Source organism: Salmo trutta, chromosome 26 (assembly GCF_901001165.1).
Source record: "Salmo trutta chromosome 26, fSalTru1.1, whole genome shotgun sequence".
NCBI classification, from domain to species: domain Eukaryota; kingdom Metazoa; phylum Chordata; class Actinopteri; order Salmoniformes; family Salmonidae; genus Salmo; species Salmo trutta.
The window spans coordinates 32490717-32512388 of NC_042982.1; the positions used below are offsets into that span (position 1 = coordinate 32490717).

General features: G+C 42.8%; 1 protein-coding gene across 1 annotated transcript in view; it reads left to right on the top strand.

Annotated features, from left to right (window-relative positions):
• The first annotated feature begins 537 nt into the window (after window positions 1-537).
• Window positions 538-21672, top strand: part of LOC115163666 (melatonin receptor type 1B-B-like) — a 78441-nt gene continuing 57306 nt past the window's right edge. Inside the window, exon 1 of the mRNA XM_029715722.1 lies at window positions 538-1221. Within this exon, the coding sequence (XP_029571582.1) occupies window positions 1041-1221 (181 nt within the window). The 5' untranslated portion in view covers window positions 538-1040. The remainder of the gene's footprint in view (window positions 1222-21672) is intronic.

Below are 21672 nucleotides of genomic sequence, written 5' to 3' on the forward strand. Positions count from 1 at the left end.
CATGTCATTGGATGTTGGGTAAAAGTTGCGTGAAAAAAGACGAAATTCCCTTTGATAGATTACTTTTTGCCAATCCAGTCAGTTTTCCACGTTGATTCATCGTCATCACATTAAATGTTTTAGTTGAAATGACATTAAAACAATATTGATTCAACCCGTTTTTTTCCAGTGGGTCTGACATTCCAGTCCCTCATACCCAATTCGCGCTCCATGGTGCTAGCCAGTGCGCTCTTCATACGGGCAACTTGACACTTTTTGTTGTGAAAAGGTCGACCACAGCCGGAATCTGTTGTGGAATGATAGTCATTTCGATGTCATACAACATTGTTTCCAGACGGCGCACCGCAGGCAGACAGACATCTTCAAATTAATGAACAAAATATTGTCACCGCGCTGAGCGAAAAAATAATTATGAAACAAACGCACGCTTCACTGAGCTCGGGTTCGAAGCACGAGTTAATGAATCCGCTTCCCCGATATATCCTCTTTCTGAATATAAACCAACCGTCTGGCTCTCGCTCGCTAGTCTAATTGCGCTGTGGATTCGCAATTCCGAGCGAATTTTGAAACAAATAATTCAGATTGCAGCCAGACTTTGCCAGAGGCAAGACACACGGCAGCTCACAGCACTGCGGGCAAGGTTCGGTCCGCACAGGAGAGAGGAGGATTGAGAGAAAGCGATAGGCGCGTTCACACAGGGATAACAGCTGGACTGGATATGCAAATGAGCTGCCAGGAATGAGGGCACGGAGCACCCACGAGTCTTCTCAAGTATTTGATCGATAGGGGATATTAGGGTCAGCTAGCCAGAGCGGGCGCAGTTATAAACAACTCGATGAAGGCGCGCTCACTCGGAGCAAGTTGAGAAACTGTGTGCATAACAGACTGTCAAAACCCAACGCGACGTTTAACATATTCAGCTATCAAATAGGCTACAAGTCTACTTTTGCAACAACATGTCAGTGTTTTGTCAGAAGGACAGTGGGGTTTGAATGACTCGGACGGGGAGGACATAAATTGGCAGCCTTAAGGTTTTCGAAATGCCAGAGAATGTTTCGTTCTCCAGGAACCGCACGGAACTGGAAGCGCGGCCGGGGGCGCGTCCCGCATGGGCTATCACGGTGCTGGCCAGCGTGCTGATCTTCACCACCGTGGTGGATGTCTTGGGCAATTTGCTGGTTATCATTTCAGTGCTTAGGAACCGGAAACTTAGGAATGCGGGTAAGTGGATAATTATTGTTCTTGTCTCTTTGTGTGTGTGTTTGTGTGTGTGTGTGAGAGAGAGAGAGAGAGAGAGAGAGAGAGAGAGAGAGAGAGAGAGAGAGAGAGAGAGAGAGAGAGAGAGACGGAGAAAGATGGCACCCCTGGTTATAGCCTACCTTAATATTGTTGAAAGTATTTGGCATAACATTGACTTATCGACCAATAAAATATATATATTATAAATGCAATGACAAGGAGAGATTCTGAAAATATGATTTCGGTCTTGTGCCTTATCTGAATCACTGAACGGTCTCATTCACACCAATAAGCCTACATATGAATGAGACTGCTGAACATACCTAACATATTCCTCCTATGCGGAAGGTGTGAACATCATATGCGTTTAGTTTACTTTATGCACAGATAAAAAATTATGATTGTATCGAATGTTGACGATTGTTATGGGAAAATGTTATGTCTTATTGTCTGTAAGGTGTTTTAACCTATGGCAATGCTTTGAGAGTCATTCGGGAGTCGCTTGTGAAGAGCTACAGTGAGTTCTCAGATCTTATTGTCTGTAAGGTGTTTTAACCTATGGCAATGCTTTGAGAGTCATTCGGGAGTCGCTTGTGAAGAGCTACAGTGAGTTCTCAGATCTTATTGTCTGTAAGGTGTTTTAACCTATGGCAATGCTTTGAGAGTCATTCGGGAGTCGCTTGTGAAGAGCTACAGTGAGTTCTCAGATCTTATTGTCTGTAAGGTGTTTTAACCTATGGCAATACTTTGAGAGTCATTCGGGAGTCGCTTGTGAAGAGCTACAGTGAGTTCTCAGATCTTATTGTGGCACTCGATTCCTACCAAACAATGTACCCATAAAGTATGGATAGATTATGATTAGGATAACATATTTAAATCTCATGGGATTCTTTTAGCTTGCTTTATTGTTGCCTTAATCTATTGTTTTATCAATATTGACCTTAATTGTTATTTAATAGTATTGTTATTAAATAATACATAAGCAAATATACATGTTTTTTTGTGTGTGTATTAACAGAGGCCTACACTTTTTTATTTCCAAATTGGGTTTTGACAACATTTTTAAACTAGAACTGTTTTCATAGGCCTGTCGTGTCCATAGTGAAAATGCTAAAGTAACACAGTATAAACGATGGATTCCCGCCAGGGGTATCCACCATCGTGGAAAGACGGCGGAGGAACACCAATTATACCAACACACGTCAGCTGTTGCCGTAACATTATGTGCCAATTCGCGTGACATATAATAGATTTAATTCGTTGGGCGTTTTCTGAACGGGCTAGTAGCTGTCTTCTAGGTTACTGATTAATCTTGTAATATATGTTTGAAAACAGAAAAACAATTCAGTTGTGATGGTTTGGGGATGTATTGCAGGGGCCGGGGATTAGTTGTAGTACTGTCGGTCAATTCCAGTCTGTTGTTCTCAACACTGAGCTCTCAAACCTCTGTAGCACTTTAACAGCAGTCACAGTCGTAATTTATCGTGCTCGGTTCACTTGCTTTTATTCAGGCATCATCTACTAGGGGCGTCATGCACCCTAAAAGTCTGAGGGGCAGTTTATTCCGGCAATCTAGAGCAATAATTATTAGGCTTATTTCTATGTATTTTTCTGCATATGCTCTGAATTTACGAACGCCCAGAGCACACTTTGAGTGCCCCCTGGCACTCCAGAGTAAATTTACTAACACTCCCTAAATATGCTTCTCTACATCTTTTCTCAAATCTGGGTAAACAATTGAAAGGCATGTGAGTCTTATTCAGAACAACTTCATAAAACAACATCATAAAAGTACAAGGTGGCTAGGAGTATTACAAAGAATCAACAACAAATAATGATAATAATACATCAAAAATATATATACAGTACCAGTCAAAAGTTTGGACACCTACTCATTCAAGGGTTTTTCTTTATTTTTACTATTTTCTACATTGTTGAATAATAGTGAAGACATCAATACTATGAAATAGCACATATGGAATCATGTAGTAACCAAAAAAGTGTTAAACAAATCAAAATATATTTTAGACTTGAGATTCTTCAAAGTAGCCACCCTTTGCCTTGATGACAGCTTTGCACACTCTTGGCATTCTCTCAACCAGCTTCACCTGGAATGCTGGAATGCAAAGCAAATGGCTCTGAGATACAAATGATAAGATCATACACGTAACTTTAGCTAGCGAGCCAGCCAGCTAACGTTAGCTACCTAGCTAACAGTGCACTTTAACTTGAAATGAAAACAACTTTCTGTTGAAATTAGAAACATTTAATATCTGAAAATGTAGCTAGCCGTTAGCTATACTATCTTACCCGTATACATCATGGATGAATGGACGCTTCTCCCTGTCACGGATGCCATTGTTTTCTCCATTCCCTTAGCTATCATACTCTAATTCCACTGATTTCAAAATTCGTTCCTCCAGAAAGTGGAGAGCAACACGTATGCAGTTCTACTACGTAATATAACACTATATTTTTTTTAAAAACAGGATTACCTACAGATACTGACCAGCTCAAATAGACAAAAGCGTGCAATATGGCAGACCAATCCGAAGTCATCTCTCGGCATGTCCAGCCGACTCATTATCTCAGACAATCATGGCTAGGGGGAAGGTTGCTGACTTTTTCTGTGGCTAAGGCAACCAAGCTCACAATTTAAAAATGTTATTCGTATTTACAGATGGCATACAAGTTTGCTATTAAGGCACATGAAGTTCACATGTTCCAGAAGGCATTTCTGCAAAAAAACACATTTTGATAAAAGTAGTTTACGTTCAAATGGCTCTCCTGTGAAGTAGTGACCCGCGACATACACCTACTTTCCTGAAACGAGTCACATTTGAGCTGTTCTTGCCATAATATGGACATGGTCTTTTACCAAATATAACTATCTTCTGTATACCAACCCTACCTTGTCACAACACAACTGATTGGCTCAAACGCATTAAGAAGGAAATACATTCCACAATTAACTTTTAACAAGGGACACCTGTTAATTGAAATGCATTCCAGGTGACTACCTCATGAAGCTGGTTGAGAGAATGCCAAGAGTGTGCAAAGCTGTCATCATGGCAAAGGGTGGCTACTTTGAAGAATCTCAAGTTTAAAATATATTTTGATTTGTTTAACACTTTTTTGGTTACTACATGATTCCATATATGTTATCTCATAGTTTTGATGTCTTCACTATTATTCTACAATTTAGAAAATAGTAAAAATAAAGAAAAACCCTTGAAAGAGTAGGTGTGTCCAAACTTTTGACTCGTACTGTATATACATACATTGAGTGGACAAAGCATTAGGAACACCTTCCTAATATTGAGTTTCACACTATTTTGCCCTCAGAACAGCCTCAATTCATTGGGCATGGACTACAAATGGTCGAAAGTGTTCCACATGGATGCTGGTCCATGTGGACTCGAATGCTTCCCACAGTTACTCTATGTCCAGTTGGCTGGGTGTCCTTTGGATGGTGGACCAATCTTGATACACATGGGAAACTGTTGAGCGTGAAAAACCCAGCAGCGTTGCAGTTACTACCATACCCCATTCAAAGGCACTTCAATCTTTTGTCTTGCCCATTCACCCTCTGAATGGCACACATACACAATCCATGTCTCAATTGACTCAAGGCTTAAAATTCCTTTAACCTCACTCCCCCGTTCATCTACATTGATTTGAAGTGGATTTAACAGGTGACATCAATAAGGGGTCATAGCTTTCACCTGGATTCACCTGGTCAGTTTCTGTCATGGAAAGAGCTCCAAGAGGACCACTGTGAGGGGGCACGTGCCTCTCTGCCCCCTATGGACATGACACCTCTACCCTGATCTAACGCATGGGTGCAGCCAGTCAAGATGCCAAGATGTGACAGTTCGCATCTAGCCTCAATACACAAAGACAAAATAAGTGCTTGTGTCCTAGCCGCCTCCTAGTTGCATAAAAAATTGCATTCCAAAGACAACATCTATTGATAACATTTTTTGAGTACTTGTTGGTAGTATAGGTTTTGATGTCATTATTGTAATAAGAGAGAAATTGCTGTACTCTGGGAATGGAGAGAGAATTCATTGGAATGGCTGTGCTAAACTGTAAAGAGCTAGTTCAACGTGCATTGTATTGTATTGTGTTGTGTAACACAGAGCGAGAGAATTGTCAGTATCACTGCACACACACACACACACACACACACACACACACACACACACACACACACACACACACACACACACACACACACACACACACACACACACACACACACACACACACACACAAACAAACTACACGATCCTAAAGCTCTTAAACCAGAGGAAGAATACTGTAAGTACCACTGCAAGCAAAAATTGGCACTTTGCCTTGGGAACGTTCATTTTCAGTTTGATCAAACAGCACACATACAGGTATCTTCCAAAATAAAGGAAACACTTGAGTAAATAAGGAATACGAAATATATTGAAAGCAGGTGCTTCCACACTGGTGTGGTTCCTGAGTTAGTTAAGCAATTAACATCCCATCATGCCCAGTCGCCCATAAAGCTCGCCAGCTTGTAGTCCTAAAAAATTAAATTAGTTACATTTGGTTCGTTCAGCCATTCATATGGCGGAAATGAATGGGGAAGGAATAGGGTTTTGGTATAAACACAGAAAACAAGGTCTGAGGTTAAGACAGGCTTGGGAGATCTTATACGTTTTGTTCAATGAGATAATATCACCCAGTAAACATGAATTATGAAGCCTTCATAAGCTTTGATGTGCTTTATGTGCTTTCTTTTATTACATAAATGCTTCCAAATTTACAAAAGGGAAGTTAGCTAATGAAAATGACCTCAAAGAAAAAAACATACAATATCTCCTAATCCTGTCTTTACAAGAAACCTTATTTTCAGAGTTTATCCAAAAACCCTACAAAAACTCAGTTAATATCCCCATTGGCTTTGGCCAACGAGCCATGGCGGAGTTAGTGCCTACAAAAAGACGCCATTACTATTGCTCTATATTATTTGGGTTACCATGGCTAGATGAAGAGACCTCAGTGACTTTGAAAGAGGGGTTTCAAAGGAGCATAGGGGGTTTAAAGTGTGTGCTTGTTTGTGTGTGTGTGGGTGGGTGTATGTGTGCCTCAGTCACCAGCTCTCAAACTAATTGAAGACTTTGGGAGACTCTGGAGCAGTGCCTGAGACAGCGTTTTTCACCACCATCAACAAAACATCAAATGATGGAATTTCTCATGGAAGAATGTTGTCGCATCCTTCTGATAGAGTTCCAGACACTTGTAGAAACCATGCCAAGGCACATTGAAGCTGTTCTGGTGGCTCGTGGTGCCGCCAGATTGTTCAAGATTGCCATCGAAATTGGACGTCTATCCATGTCCTGAGGACGTCAGGAAATGCCTTCAAAACCGTCCACTAGGGGTGAGAGTGAGCGCTATTACCATCAAGTAGGCTTGCGTTTTGCTAGGGTGTTGTGGACGGGGGTGGAGGATGAATCCCATGACTCTGGATCACAAAGTTGTTTGATATCTGTAGTGGAGGCTGTTTATTTTTGGGGGGAAGTAGTTCTTGCCGCCTGTGTGTGTGTGTTTGTGCATGCGTGTGTGCATGTATTGACCTATAGGAGAAAAAAATGACATGTTTTATTCCCACATAGACAGAATAGGTGCAGTGAAATGTGTTGTTTTACTGGGTCAGCCATAGTAGTACAGTGCTCCTGGAGCAAATTAGGATTAAGTGCCTTCCTCAAGGGCACATCAAAAGATTTTTCTTCTTGTCTGTTCGGGTATTCGAACCAGTGACCCTTCAGTTACTGACCCAATGCTCTAACTGCTAGGCTACCTGAGACCCCCATAGTCACTGTGGCTGAATGGGGATATGAGGGTGAATATCTCATTGACCTCTTATTAATATGCCTGGCTTGTTAACAGGTCCCAGAGCTCTCCTATCCCCCACTCTTAATGAGCAGGAGCCAATTAAAGGCAGGCACAGAGGTATTCTTCCTAAATGTGCCAGGGGGAGACCTTCCTAGAGCCAGACCTCATCCCAGACACAGCGCCCGGGCCCATTGACAGCACGTCGCCAGACATTGCCTTTGAAGCGTACATGGCACTTTATCTCACCCCAGATTCTCTCTCTTTCTCTCTCTCTCTCTCTCTCTCTCTCTCTCTTCTCTCACTGTCTTCTCTCTTACTCTCTATTTCTCTCTCTCTCTCTCTCTCTCTCTCTCTCTCTCTCTCTCTCTCTCTCTTAACCCCCCTCTTTCTCCATATCATCTATCCCATTCCTCTCTCTTTCCCCCACTCCTCTGTCTATTTCCCTCTCTCTCTATCTCCCTTGTGGAGTGTGCCAGAGCTGGTGAGTTGGTAGTATGTGTGTGTGTGTGTGTGTGTGTGTGTGTGTGTGTGTGTGTGTGTGTGTGTGTGTGTGTGTGAGTGTGTGTGTGTGTGTGTGTGTGTGTGTGTGTGTGTGTGTGTGTGTGTGTGTGTGTGTGTGTGTGTGTGTGTGTGTGTGTGTGTGTGTGTGTGTGTGTGTGTGTGTGTGTGTGTGTGTGTGTGTGTGTGTGTGTGTGTGTGTGTGTGTGTGTGTGTGTGTGTGAGTGTGTGTGTGTGTGTGTGTGTGTGTGTGTGTGTGTGTGTGTGTGTGTGAGTATGTGCAGCACTCTACCCCTGCAGCTTCTCTTTTTTTCCCCTCCAAAACTTTTTGAACGTCTGTTCTATGTGCTCATAATTGCCTTCCCCTTTGTGATGTTCACAGGTACTAAAGGTTAGAGGCTAAAATAACTGATAGTTGTCTCACCATGCTGAAATGCAACAAGTTTATAAGCATAAAGTTATAAACATTTTAACATCCTATTTTCTGACTGCCAGCCACCCATGCACTGTAAAACCTTCCCCCTAAATACCATTTACAGCTCCCTCCATCTAACTCTGCCCCTCTTTTACGATAACCATCGACCAGAAAATCTGTCTATTAATACCTTTTGCCACCTGATGTCTGAATATTTAATTGGTAGAGATATTCAAACTGTTTTGGTTTGGAAAAAGTGCAGTTAGAATTGATTCTATTAAAAAGTATTTATCAGGGTTACGGATATATTGCCTAAAATCTGTCTATTAATACCTTTTGCCACCTGCTGTCTGAATATTTAATTGGTAGAGATATTCAAACTATTTTGGTTTGGTAAAAGTTCAGTTAGAATTGATTCTATTAAAAAGTAATTATCTGGGCTCCGGATATAATGTCTCAGTTTATTATCAGTCTGCACCGATAATCACATTCTCTCTCTATTACACCTCCCTCTTCCTCCCCTCCTCTACCTCCCTCCCTCTCTGTTTCTCTCCTTTCCTCCCTCTCTGTGCCTCCCCTCGTTCTCTCTCTCACTCTCTCTCCGTCCCTCCCTGTGTCTTTCCTCCCTCCACCACATTTTTCTGTCCATCCAGTGGGAGTGATTAGCTGCTTAACAGGGTCTCTGTATGGTGCTTCTGCTGCTAGATTGTTGTGTGTGACCCCCTGGATCCTCTCCTATCCTCTATGTGTGACCTTAGAACTTCAAGACATGGACATAGTCCAACCCAGAGCCCAATGTGTTCAGATCACTGCATGGAGGTTAGTTTTATGCCAGTTGGTTGGAGAAAAAGAGAGGGAGGGAGGGAAAGAGCGAGAGAGCGAAAGAGCGAGAGAGTGGGAGGGAGGATGGTAGTAAAGGGCATGGAGTTAGACAGAGATAGGGAAAGAGGGAGTGAGTTTGTGTGTTAAATGTTGTGCAAATGTGTGTGTACACACTTGTGTGTGTCTGTGTTTCTGCGTATTACAGTGTGTGGTTTGAGTGTGGCCAGTGCTGTAAGTTGGTTGACCGTTCCCAGAAAATTGTTGGGGGCTTTGATCTGTACTTGCTCCTCTCCTCTGCTCCGAAGCACAAGCTAGTTTTCTGAATGGTTTCTGACTGCACTATTACTATTTTCTGATTAGTTTCTGAGTGTACAACTACTATTTTCTGATTGGTTTCTGAGTGTACTACAATTTTTTTCTGATTGGTTTCTGAGTGCACTACTACTATTTTCTGATTGGTTTCTGAGTGCACTACTACTATTTTCTGATTGGTTTCTGAGTGCACTACTACGATTTTCTGACTGGTTTCTGAGTGTAACTACTACTATTTTCTGACTGGTTTCTGAGTGCACTACTACTATTTTCTGATTGGTTTCTGAGTGTAACTACTACTATTTTCTGACTGGTTTCTGAGTGCACTACTACTATTTTCTGACTGGTTTCTGAGTGCACTACTACTATTTTCTGATTGGTTTCTGAGTGCAACTACTACTATTTTCTGACTGGTTTCTGAGTGCAACTACTACTATTTTCTGACTGGTTTCTGAGTGCAACTCCTACTATTTTCTGATTGGTTTCTGAGTGCACTACTACTATTTTCTGATTGGTTTCTGAGTGCAACTCCTACTATTTTCTGACTGGTTTCTGAGTGCACTACTACTATTTTCTGATTGGTTTCTGAGTGCAACTCCTACTATTTTCTGACTGGTTTCTGAGTGTAACTACTACTATTTTCTGATTGGTTTCTGAGTGCACTACTACTATTTTCTGATTGGTTTCTGAGTGCAACTCCTACTATTTTCTGACTGGTTTCTGAGTGCAACTCCTACTATTTTCTGATTGGTTTCTGAGTGTAACTACTACGATTTTCTGATTGGTTTCTTGAGTGCACTACTACTATTTTCCTGAGTATGCTTAGGCACAGGTTCTCTGAAGGCACTAAAGCAGACTGGTCTCATTAAAGGGGCTTTTGAGTCATTTTCATGGTTGTAGAGTAAAGATGAACACCCTGTCACGTACAGCAGCGTACATGCCTACACAAATCTACCCACCGACAAACTTGCTCCTCGGTCATCTTTATCGTGGGTTTGAGTTCAGAAAATATGCCACCTTTTCATAAGTGGATTGTGTGTGTGTGTGTGTGTGTGTGTGTGTGTGTGTGTGTGTGTGTGTGTGTGTGTGTGTGTGTGTGTGTGTGTGTGTGTGTGTGTGTGTGTGTGTGTGTGTGTGAGAGAGAGAGAGAGAGAGAGAATATCTGAGTGCGATTCAGAAAAATACAATAGTTTGTCTTGGTAAAAAGACAGAACTGTAGACAGAGAGAGAGAAACTAATAGCTTCATCGGGAGAGAGTGACAGAAAGATTCAGACAGCAGGTTCAAGTGCTGTATCACCAAGAAGTCACTCAAAGCAGGCTTTCAGCTTTCAGCTCGCTGTGTCTCCTAATGAATCCCCAGTGGACGTGTATGTTCAATTGTGTGTGGGGATTTTTTTATCTACAGAGTGTGTGTGTGTGTGTGTGTGTGTGTGTGACATTGTGTCAGTATGTCTCTATAGGATCTCTTCTCTGATAATGGATACTTTCAGTGCTGCACTGTCACTGATGTATGACTTGTATGTTATTAAGTGTAGCTCTCCATTGTGCTGTGCTCTACCCGCTGTGCTGAGTGCATGATGTGTGTGTGTGTGTGTGTGTGTGTGTGTGTGTGTGTGTGTGTGTGTGTGTGTGTGTGTGTGTGTGTGTGTGTGTGTGTGTGTGTGTGGACGTGTTTAACTATGTCTCCACAAGGTCAAATGCTATTTCTAGGGAGTTTAGGGTAAAGGTTAGAACTAGTGTTAGGGTTAGAATCAGGTTTAGGGTTAGGAGCTAGGTTTAGTTTTAGGGTTAGGGTTAGGAGCAAGGGTTAGGTTTAGGGTTTGAATGGGTTTGAATTGTGTGTCCCCACAAGGTTAGTTATACAAGACTGTGTGTGTGTGTTTTGACTGATCATATAAGTGTCTTCTTGTGTACGGAGAGCGAGAGTGTGATGAGACAGAAACAGAAACAGAGCCATTGCTGGTGTAGCTCTCTCTCTCTCTCTCTCTCTCTCTCTCTCTCTCTCTCTGTCTCTCTCTCCTCTCTCTCTCTCTCTTTCTCTCTCTCTGTCTCTCCCTCTCCTCTCTCTCGCTCTCTCGCTCTCCTCTCTCTCACTCTGCTGCGCTCTTCACTAATGTAACGTGATTTGGTGGATTCCCATGACATTTACTTATCTGAAAGAGTGCAGGCTCCGTCACTTCACAGGCGTGTGCGGCTCTGCTCCGACAAAAGCCTCCTCCTCCTCCTCCTCCTCGCCAAACCAGAGAGAGACGCCGGGGCCACTAAGACTTCTGGCTGCTCCACTCCAGACCCCATTTACATGATTATATTCATGAAGTGTACCCAATGGAACCTCTCCAGAGCTCACTACAGAGAGCCAGAGAAGGTAGGCATGATGCGGCCATGAAGATGACTGCAACGCCCCCTATCATTCCCATTACAGAATTATGTGAAAGAGAGAAATGAGACAATGAGAGAATATTAGAGAGCATTAGAGAATATTATAAAGTAACTGTAATGGGACTAGTGGCTGTAATGGGACGAGGAACTGTATGGGACTAATGTCTGTAATGGGACAAGTAACTTATGGCACTAGTAACTGTAATGGACTAGTAACTGTAATGGGACTACTGACTGTAATGGGACTACTGACTGTAATGGGACTAGTGGCTGTAATGGGACTAATGACTATTGGGACTAGTGACTGTAATGGGACTAATGGCTATTGGGACTAGTGACTGTGATGGGACTAGTGCTGTAATGGGATTAGTGGTTGTAATGGGATTAGTGGCTGTAATGTGACTAGTGCTGTAATGTGACTAGTCACTGTAATGGACTAGTAGCGTTAATGGGACTAGTGACTGCAATGGGATTAGTGACTGTAATGGGTCTAGTAACTGTAATGGGACGAGTGGCTGTAATGGGTCTAGTAACTGTAATTGGACTAGTGACTGTAATGGGACTAGTAACTGTAGTGGGGCTGGTGACTGTAATGGGACAAGTGTCTGTAATGGGACTAGTAACTGTAATTGGACTAGTGACTGTAATGGGACTAGTAACTGTAATGGGTCTAGTGACTCTAATTGGACTAGTGACTGTAATGGGACTAGTAACTGTAATAGGACTAGTGACTCTAATTGGACTAGTGACTGTAATGGGACTAGTGACTGTAATTGGACTAGTGACTCTAATTGGACTAGTAACTGTAATGGGACTAGTGACTGTAATTGGACTATTGACAGTAATGGGATTAGTGCTGTAATGGGACTAGTAACTGTAATGGGACTAGTGACTGTAATGGGACTATTGACAGTAATGGGACTAGTGACTGTAATGGGACTAGTGACTGTAATGGGACTAGTGACTGTAATGGGACTACTGACTGTAATGGGACTAGTGACTGTAATGGGACTAGTGGTTGTAATGGGACTTTTTGCTGTATTGTGACTAATGTCTGTAATAGGAAAAGTCGCTGTAATGGGACATGTGACTCTAATGGGCCTAGTGGCTGTAATGGGACTAGTGAATGTAATGGGACTCGTAGCTGTAGTGGGGCTAATGACTGTAATGGGACTAGGGACTGTAATGGGACAAGTGGCTGTAATGGGACTAGGGACTGTAATGGGACAAGTGGCTGTAATGGGACTAGTAGCTGTAGTGGGGCTAGTGTCTCTAATGGGACTAGTAGCTGTAATAGGACTAGTGACTGTAATGGGACTAGTGACTGTAATGGGACTAGTAGCTGTAATGGGACTACTGACTGTAATGGGACTAGTAACTGTAATGGGACTAGTAACTGTAATGGGACTAGTGACTATTGGGACTAGTAGCTGTAATGGAACTATTTATTGTAATGGGACTAGTGGTATTTGGACTAGTAGCTGTAATGGAACTATTTATTGTAATGGGACTAGTGCTGTAATGGGATTATTGGTTGTTTTGCGACTTGTGACTGTAATGGGACGTTTGAGTGTAATGGTCATAGAGCTGTAATGGGACTAATGACTGTAATGGGACTGGTCACTTTAATAGGACAAGTCCCTGTAAAGGGATTAGTGACTGTAATGGGAGTAGTGATCCAAATGGGACAGGTCCCTGTAATGGGATTAGTGACTGTAATGGGCCTAGTGGTTGTAATGGGACCAGTGGCTGTAATGGTGACTGAAATGGAACTTTTGCAGTAATGGGACTAATGTCTGTATTCGGACTAATGTCTGTAATGGGTCAAGCAGCTGTAATGGGACTAGTGACTGTAATGGGCCTAGTGACTGTAATGGGACTAGTGACTGTAATGGCACTAGTAGTTGTAATGGTACTAGTGGCATTAATGGGACTTGTGACTGTAATGGGACTACTGACTGTAATGGGTCTAAGGACTGTAATGTGACTAGCGACTGTATTTGGACTAGAGACAGTAATGGGACTTTTGACAGTAATGGGACTGGTGATGTAATGGGACTAGTAGCTGTAATGGTACTAGTGACTGTAATTGGAATAATTGTCCGTAATAGGACAAGTCGCTGTAATGGGATTAGTGACTGTAATGGGACTAGTTACTGTAATTGGACAAGTTCTGTAAATGGAGTAGTCACTGTAATAGAACTAGTTACTGTAATGGGACATGTGAAATAATAGGACTAATGACTGTAATGTGACCAATGTCTTTAAAGGGACAAGCGGCTGTCATGGGACTAGTGACTGTAATGGGACTAGTGACTGTAATGGGACTAGGGTTGGTAATGGGACAAGTGGCTGTAATGGGACTAGTGACTGTAATGGGACTAGGGACTGTAATGGGACTAGTGACTGTAATGGGACTAGGGTTGGTAATGGGACAAGTGGCTGTAATGGGACTAGTGACTGTAATGGGACTAGTGACTGTAATGGGACTAGTGACTGTAATGGGACTAGTGACTGTAATGGGACTAGTGACTGTAATGGGACTAGTCCCTGTAATGGGACTAGTGACTGTAATGGGACTAGTGACTGTAATGGTACTAGTGACTGTAATGGCACTAGTGGCTGTAATGGTACTAGTGACTGTAATGGGACTAGTGACTGTAATGGGACTAGTGACTGTAATGGGACTAGTGACTGTAATGGGACTAGTGACTGTAATGGGACTGGTAACTATTGGGACTTGTGACTGTAATGGAACTATTTACTGTAATGGGACTAGTGACTGTAATGGGACTTGTAGCTGTAATGGGACTACTGACTGTAATGGGACTAGGGACTGTAATGGGACTAGTAACTGTAATGGGACTATTTACTGTAATGGGACTAGTGACTGTAATGGGACTACTGACTGTAATGGGACTAGTGACTGTAATCGGACTAGTAACTGTAATGGGACTAGTGACTATTGGGACTTGTGCCTGTAATGGAACTATTTACTGTAATTGGACTAGTGCTGTAATGGGATTATTGTTTGTTTTGGAACTTGTGACTGTAATGGGACAACTGTCTGTAATCGGACTAGTGACTGTATTTGGACTAGTGCTTTAATGGGCTACTGGCTGTAATGGGACTAGTGACTGTAATGGGACTAGTAACTGTAATGTGTCTAAGGACTGTATTGGGACAAGTCACTGTAATGGGACTTGTGACTGTAATGGTGCTAGAGCTGTAATGGGACTAATGACTGTAATGGGACTATTGGCTGTAATGGGACTATTGGCTGTAATGGGACTGGTGACAGTAATTGGACTAGTTCTGTAATGGGAGTTGTCACTGTAATGGGACTGGTGACTGTAATGTGACTTTTGCAGTAATGGGACTAATGACAGTAATGGGACTAGTGTCTGTAATGGGACAAGCAGCTGTAATGGGACTAGTGACTGTAATGGTACTAGTGGCTGTAATGGTACTAGTGCCTGGAATTGGACAAGTCGCTGTAATGGGATTAGTTACTGTAATGGGAGTAGTGACTCTAATGGGACAGGTGTTTTTAATTGGCCTTGTGGCTGTAATGGGACTAGTAGCTGTAGTGGGGCTAGTGACTGTAATGGGACCATTGGCTGTAATGTGACTAGTGACTGTAATGGTACTAGTGACTGTAATGGGACTAATGTCCGTAATAGGACAAGTCGCTGTAATGGGATTAGTGACTGTAATGGGACTAGTAACTGTAATAGGACTAGTGACTCTAATTGGACTAGTGACTGTAATGGGACTAGTAACTGTAATAGGACTAGTGTCTCTAATTGGACTAGTGACTGTAATGGGACTAGTAACTCTAATTGGACTAGTAACTGTAATGGGACTAGTGACTGTAATTGGACTATTGACAGTAATGGGATTAGTGCTGTAATGGGACTAGTGACTGTAATGGGACTAGTGACTGTAACGGGACTACTGACTGTAATGGGACTACTGACTGTAATGGGACTAGTGACTGTAATGGGGCTAGTGGTTGTAATGGGACTTTTTGCTGTATTGTGACTAATGTCTGTAATAGGAAAAGTCGCTGTAATGGGAGTAGTGACTGTAATGGGACTAGTAGCTGTAGTGGGGCTAGTGACTGTAATGGGACTAGTCACTGTAATGGGACTAGTAGCTGTAGTGGGGCTAGTGACTGTAATGGGACTAGTGACTGTAATGGGACTACTGACTGTAATGGGACTAGGGACTGTAATGGGACACAGCTGTAATGGGACTAGTGACTGTAATGGTACTAGTGCCTGTAATGGTACTAGTGCCTGGAATTGGACAAGTCGCTGTAATGGGACTACTGACTGTAATGGTACTAGTGGCTGTAATGGGACTAATGTCCGTAATAGGACAAGTCGCTGTAATGGGATTAGTGACTGTAATGGGACTAGTGACTGTAATTGGACAAGTTCTGTAAATGGAGTAGTCACTGTAATAGAACTAGTGACTGTAATGGGACTAGTAACTGTAGTGGGGCTAGTGACTGTAATGGGACAAGTGCTGTAATAGGACTAGTGACTCTAATTGGACTAGTGACTGTAATGGGACTAGTAACTGTAATAGGACTAGTGACTAATTGGACTAGTAACTGTAATGGGACTAGTGACTGTAATTGGACTATTGACATTAATGGGATTAGTGCTGTAATGGGACTAGTGACTGTAATGGGACTAGTCTCTTTAATTGAACTAGTTACTGTAATGGGACTAGTGACTGTAATGGGACTAGTGACTGTAATGGGACTACTGACTGTAATGGGACTAGTGACTGTAATGGGACTAGTGGTTGTAATGGGACTTTTTGCTGTATTGTGACTAATGTCTGTAATAGGAAAAGTCGCTGTAATGGGACTAGTGACTGTAATGGGACATGTGACTCTAATGGGCCTAGTGGCTGTAATGGGACTAGTGACTGTAATGGGACTAGTAGCTGTAGTGGGGCTAGTGACTGTAATGGGACTAGGGACTGTAATGGGACTAGTGACTGTAATGGGACTAAGTTTGGTAATGGGACAAGTGGCTGTAATGGGACTAGTGACTGTAATGGGACTAGTAGCTGTAGTGGGGCTAGTGCTGTAATGGGACTAGTGACTGTAATGGGACTACTGACTGTAATGGGACTAGGGACTGTAATGGGACACAGCTGTAATGGGACTAGTGACTGTAATGGTACTAGTGCCTGTAATGGTACTAGTGCCTGGAATTGGACAAGTCGCTGTAATGGGACTACTGACTGTAATGGTACTAGTGGCTGTAATGGGACTAATGTCCGTAATAGGACAAGTCGCTGTAATGGGATTAGTGACTGTAATGGGACTAGTGACTGTAATTGGACAAGTTCTGTAAATGGAGTAGTCACTGTAATATAACTAGTGACTGTAATGGGACTAGTAACTGTAGTGGGGCTAGTGACTGTAATGGGACAAGTGGCTGTAATAGGACTAGTGACTCTAATTGGACTAGTGACTGTAATGGGACTAGTAACTGTAATAGGACTAGTGACTCTAATTGGACTAGTAACTGTAATGGGACTAGTGACTGTAATTGGACTATTGACAGTAATGGGATTAGTGCTGTAATGGGACTAGTGACTGTAATGGGACTAGTCTCTTTAATTGAACTAGTTACTGTAATGGGACTAGTGACTGTAATAGGACTAGTGACTGTAATGGGACTACTGACTGTAATGGGACTAGTGACTGTAATGGGACTAGTGACTGTAATGGGACTAGGGTTGGTAATGGGACAAGTGGCTGTAATGGGACTAGTGACTGTAATGGGGCTAGTGGTTGTAATGGGACTTTTTGCTGTATTGTGACTAATGTCTGTAATAGGAAAAGTCGCTGTAATGGGACTAGTGACTGTAATGGGACATGTGACTCTAATGGGCCTAGTGGCTGTAATGGGACTAGTGACTGTAATGGGACTAGTAGCTGTAGTGGGGCTAGTGACTGTAATGGGACTAGTAGCTGTAGTGGGGCTAGTGACTGTAATGGGACTAGGGACTGTAATGGGACTAGTGACTGTAATGGGACTAGTAGCTGTAGTGGGGCTAGTGACTGTAATGGGACTAGGGACTGTAATGGGACTAGTGACTGTAATGGGACTAGGGTTGGTAATGGGACAAGTGGCTGTAATGGGACTAGTGACTGTAATGGGACTAGTGACTGTAATGGGACTAGTAGCTGTAATGGGACTACTGACTGTAATGGGACTAGACATGTAATGGGACTAGTAACTGTAATGGGACTAGTGACTATTGGGACTAGTAGCTGTAATGGGACTACTGACTGTAATGGGACTAGTAACTGTAATGGGACTAGTAACTGTAATGGGTCTAGTGGTATTGGGACTAGTAGCTGTAATGGAACTATTTATTGTAATGGGACTAGTGCTGTAATGGGATTATTGGTTGTTTTGCGACTTGTGACTGTATTGGGACAACTGTCTGTAATCGGTCTAGTGACTGTATTGGGACTAGTAACTATAATGTGTCTAAGGACTGTATTTGGACTAGTGACTGTAATGGGACTAGTGTATGTAATGCGACAACATACTTTATTGGGACTAGTGACTGTAATGGGACGTTTGAGTGTAATGGTCATAGAGCTGTAATGGGACTATTGACTGTAATGGGACTGGTCACTTTAATAGGACAAGTCCCTGTAATGGGATTAGTGACTGTAATGGGAGTAGTGATCCAAATGGGACAGGTCCCTGTAATGGGCCTAGTGGTTGTAATGGGACCAGTGGCTGTAATGGTGACTGAAATGGAACTTTTGCAGTAATGGGACTAATGTCTGTAATCGGACTAATGTCTGTAATGGGCCAAGCAGCTGTAATGGGACTAGTGACTGTAATGGGCCTAGTGACTGTAATGGGACTAGTGACTGTAATGGCACTAGTAGTTGTAATGGTACTAGTGGCATTAATGGGACTTGTGACTGTAATGGGACTACTGACTGTAATGGGTCTAAGGACTGTAATGTGACTAGCGACTGTATTTGGACTAGAGACAGTAATGGGACTTTTGACAGTAATGGGACTGGTGATGTAATGGGACTAGTGGCTGTAATGGGACTAGTGACTGTAATGGTACTAGTGGCTGTAATTGGAATAATGTCCGTAATAGGACAAGTCGCTGTAATGGGATTAGTGACTGTAATGGGACTAGTGACTGTAATTGGAATAATTGTCCGTAATAGGACAAGTCGCTGTAATGGGATTAGTGACTGTAATGGGACTAGTGACTGTAATTGGACAAGTTCTGTAAATGGAGTAGTCACTGTAATATAACTAGTTACTGTAATGGGACATGTGATATAATAGGACTAATGACTGTAATGTGACCAATGTCTTTAATGGGACTAGTGACTGTAATGGGACTAGTGCTGTAATGGGACTAGTGACTGTAATGGGACTATTTACTGTAATGGGACTATTTACTGTAATGGGACTATTTACTGTAATGGGACTAGTGACTGTAATGGGACTATTTACTGTAATGGGACTAGTGACTCTAATGGGACTATTTACTGTAATGGGACTAGTGACTGTAATGGGACTAGTGCTGTAATGGGACTAGTGACTGTAATGGGACTATTTACTGTAATGGGACTATTTACTGTAATGGGACTATTTACTGTAATGGGACTAGTGACTGTAATGGGACTATTTACTGTAATGGGACTAGTGGCTGTAATGGGACTAGTGACTGTAATGGGACTAGTGACTGTAATGGGACTAGTGACTGTAATGGTACTAGTGGCTGTAATGGTACTAGTGCCTGGAATTGGACAAGTCGCTGTAATGGATTAGTTACTGTAATGGGAGTAGTGATTCTAATGGGACAGGACACTTTAATTGGCCTTGTGGCTGTAATGGGACTAGTAGCTGTAGTGGGGCTAGTGACTGTAATGGGACTATTAACTGTAATGGGACTAGTGACTGTAATGGGACTAGTGACTGTAATGGGACCTTTGCAGTAATGGGACTAATGACTGTAATGGGACTAATGACTGTAATGGGACTAGTGACTGTAATGGGACTAGTGTCTGTAATGGGACTAGTGACTGTAATGGGACTAATGACTGTAATGGGACTAGTGTCTGTAATGGGACTAATGACTGTAATGGGACTAGTGTCTGTAATGGGACTACTGACTGTAATGGGACTTGTGGCTGTGATGGGACTAGTGACTGTAATGGGGACTAGTGACTGTAATGGGACTAGTGACTGTAATGGTACTAGTGGCTGTAATGGGACTAGTGACTGTAATGGGTCACTTGATTGTAATGGGACTAGTGACTGTAATGGGTCACTTGACTGTAATGGGACTAGTGCTGCAATTGGATTAATGACAGTAATGGGACTAGTGATGTAATGGGACTAGTAACTAATGGGACTAGTGAATTTAATGGGACTAGTGACTGTAATGGGACTAGTGCCTGTAATGGGACTTGTGACTGTAATGGGACTAATGCCTGTAATGGGACAAGTGCCTCTAATGGGACTAGTTGCTGTAATGGGACTAGTGCCTGTAATGGGACAAGTACCTCTAATGGGACTAGTTGCTGTAATCGGACTAGTGCCTGTAATGGGACTAGTGACTGTAATGGGACTAGTTGCTGTAATGGGACTAGTGCCTCTAATGGGACTAGTTGCTGTAATGGGACTAGTGACTGTAATGGGACTAGTGACTGTAATGGGACTAATGCCTGTAATGGGACTAGTGACTGTAATGGGACTAGTTGCTGTAATGGGACTAGTGCCTCTAATGGGACTAGTTGCTGTAATGGGACTAGTTTCTGTAATGGGACTAATGGCTATAATGGGACTAGTTGCTGTAATGGGACCATTTTCTGTAATGGGACTAGTGCCTGTAATGTTACTAGTGGCTGTAATGGGATAATTCGTTTTGACACCATGTGAAAGTTAGTCAGAATAAATCTTAATCATAGATTGAATGTGAAGGAGGTTTTTTAAAAATAATTAGTTAGGATGAGATCTGAGAATTTGTCCAATTTCGCCTTTAAAAGATTTGCCCTGGCCGTGCCTGAACCATAATCAAACAAGTATTGTTATTTGTTGTGATTTACTGTCGGGCCTAGCACCAGCTATCCCTACCTGATGGTATATCAACTGTCACCTCTACCCCCTACGGTAGCTGTGTATGTGTGTGTGTGTGTGTGTTTGGGACTGCTTCCCTTGCAGGTCACCTTCTATCATACTGTCATTCACACTGTCATTCTATGAGGCCGTAGAAGAGGGGCTCTCGAGGGGTTGGGGAAGTTGTCTTGTGACATCTAATACAACTGATGAGGGAGGAAGGGAATTCAGAGATGGTATTGTCAGTGGCCATCATGCTAAGAGCTAAACACACGGAACAGGCCAAGGGTGTGGGGCATCAACGCTCTGTCGCCTCTGCTAGCACTCCCCTCCGTTTTCCGTGCTGTCAGCAAACAGCTTACACGCACATTATACTGGCGTGCCGAGGGACACACACTAAGCCTGTGAGGGGTGCAAGGTGACTTTGAAATGTCAGCTTCATTTTCATTACATGATGAATATGGAGGGCTGACTTTGGTTTCAGACGATGTGAAGCGTAACCCAACACAAAGCCCCTCATCCCTCCAACCCTTCATCCACTCCCTCATCCACCCTCTCATCCACCCCCCCTCTCTCGCCTCCACGTAATTGGGCTGATAGAGATGAATGTGGCTGGCCCAGAGAGGCCCAAGTAAGAACCCAGCAGTCTCTGTGTTAGCATCCGGGGCTGAGCTATGTTGGGATGTGTGTCGGCTGCTGGGGAGCTTGACCAACTGACTCATTGGCTGTTTTGACGGGGATGACTGGACTGGTCTGGATGGCTCTCCCTCTCCTTTCCGTGGGTGGAGCGGATGCTTTGTCAACAAGTTGAACAGAGGCTCAAAATGCTCTACACTTGTTATGCCAGAGAGTCCATTTATTGCAGTTAAGAGCTTGCTTTGTGTGAAAATAATTAGTTTGGTGGATTTTATCTTTACTGAAAGAGGGGTTCTGTCTGTTGCAACCTCTCCATACTACCCAGGCTTACCCATTAGGAAACTGGCCATTGCAGCGCCACA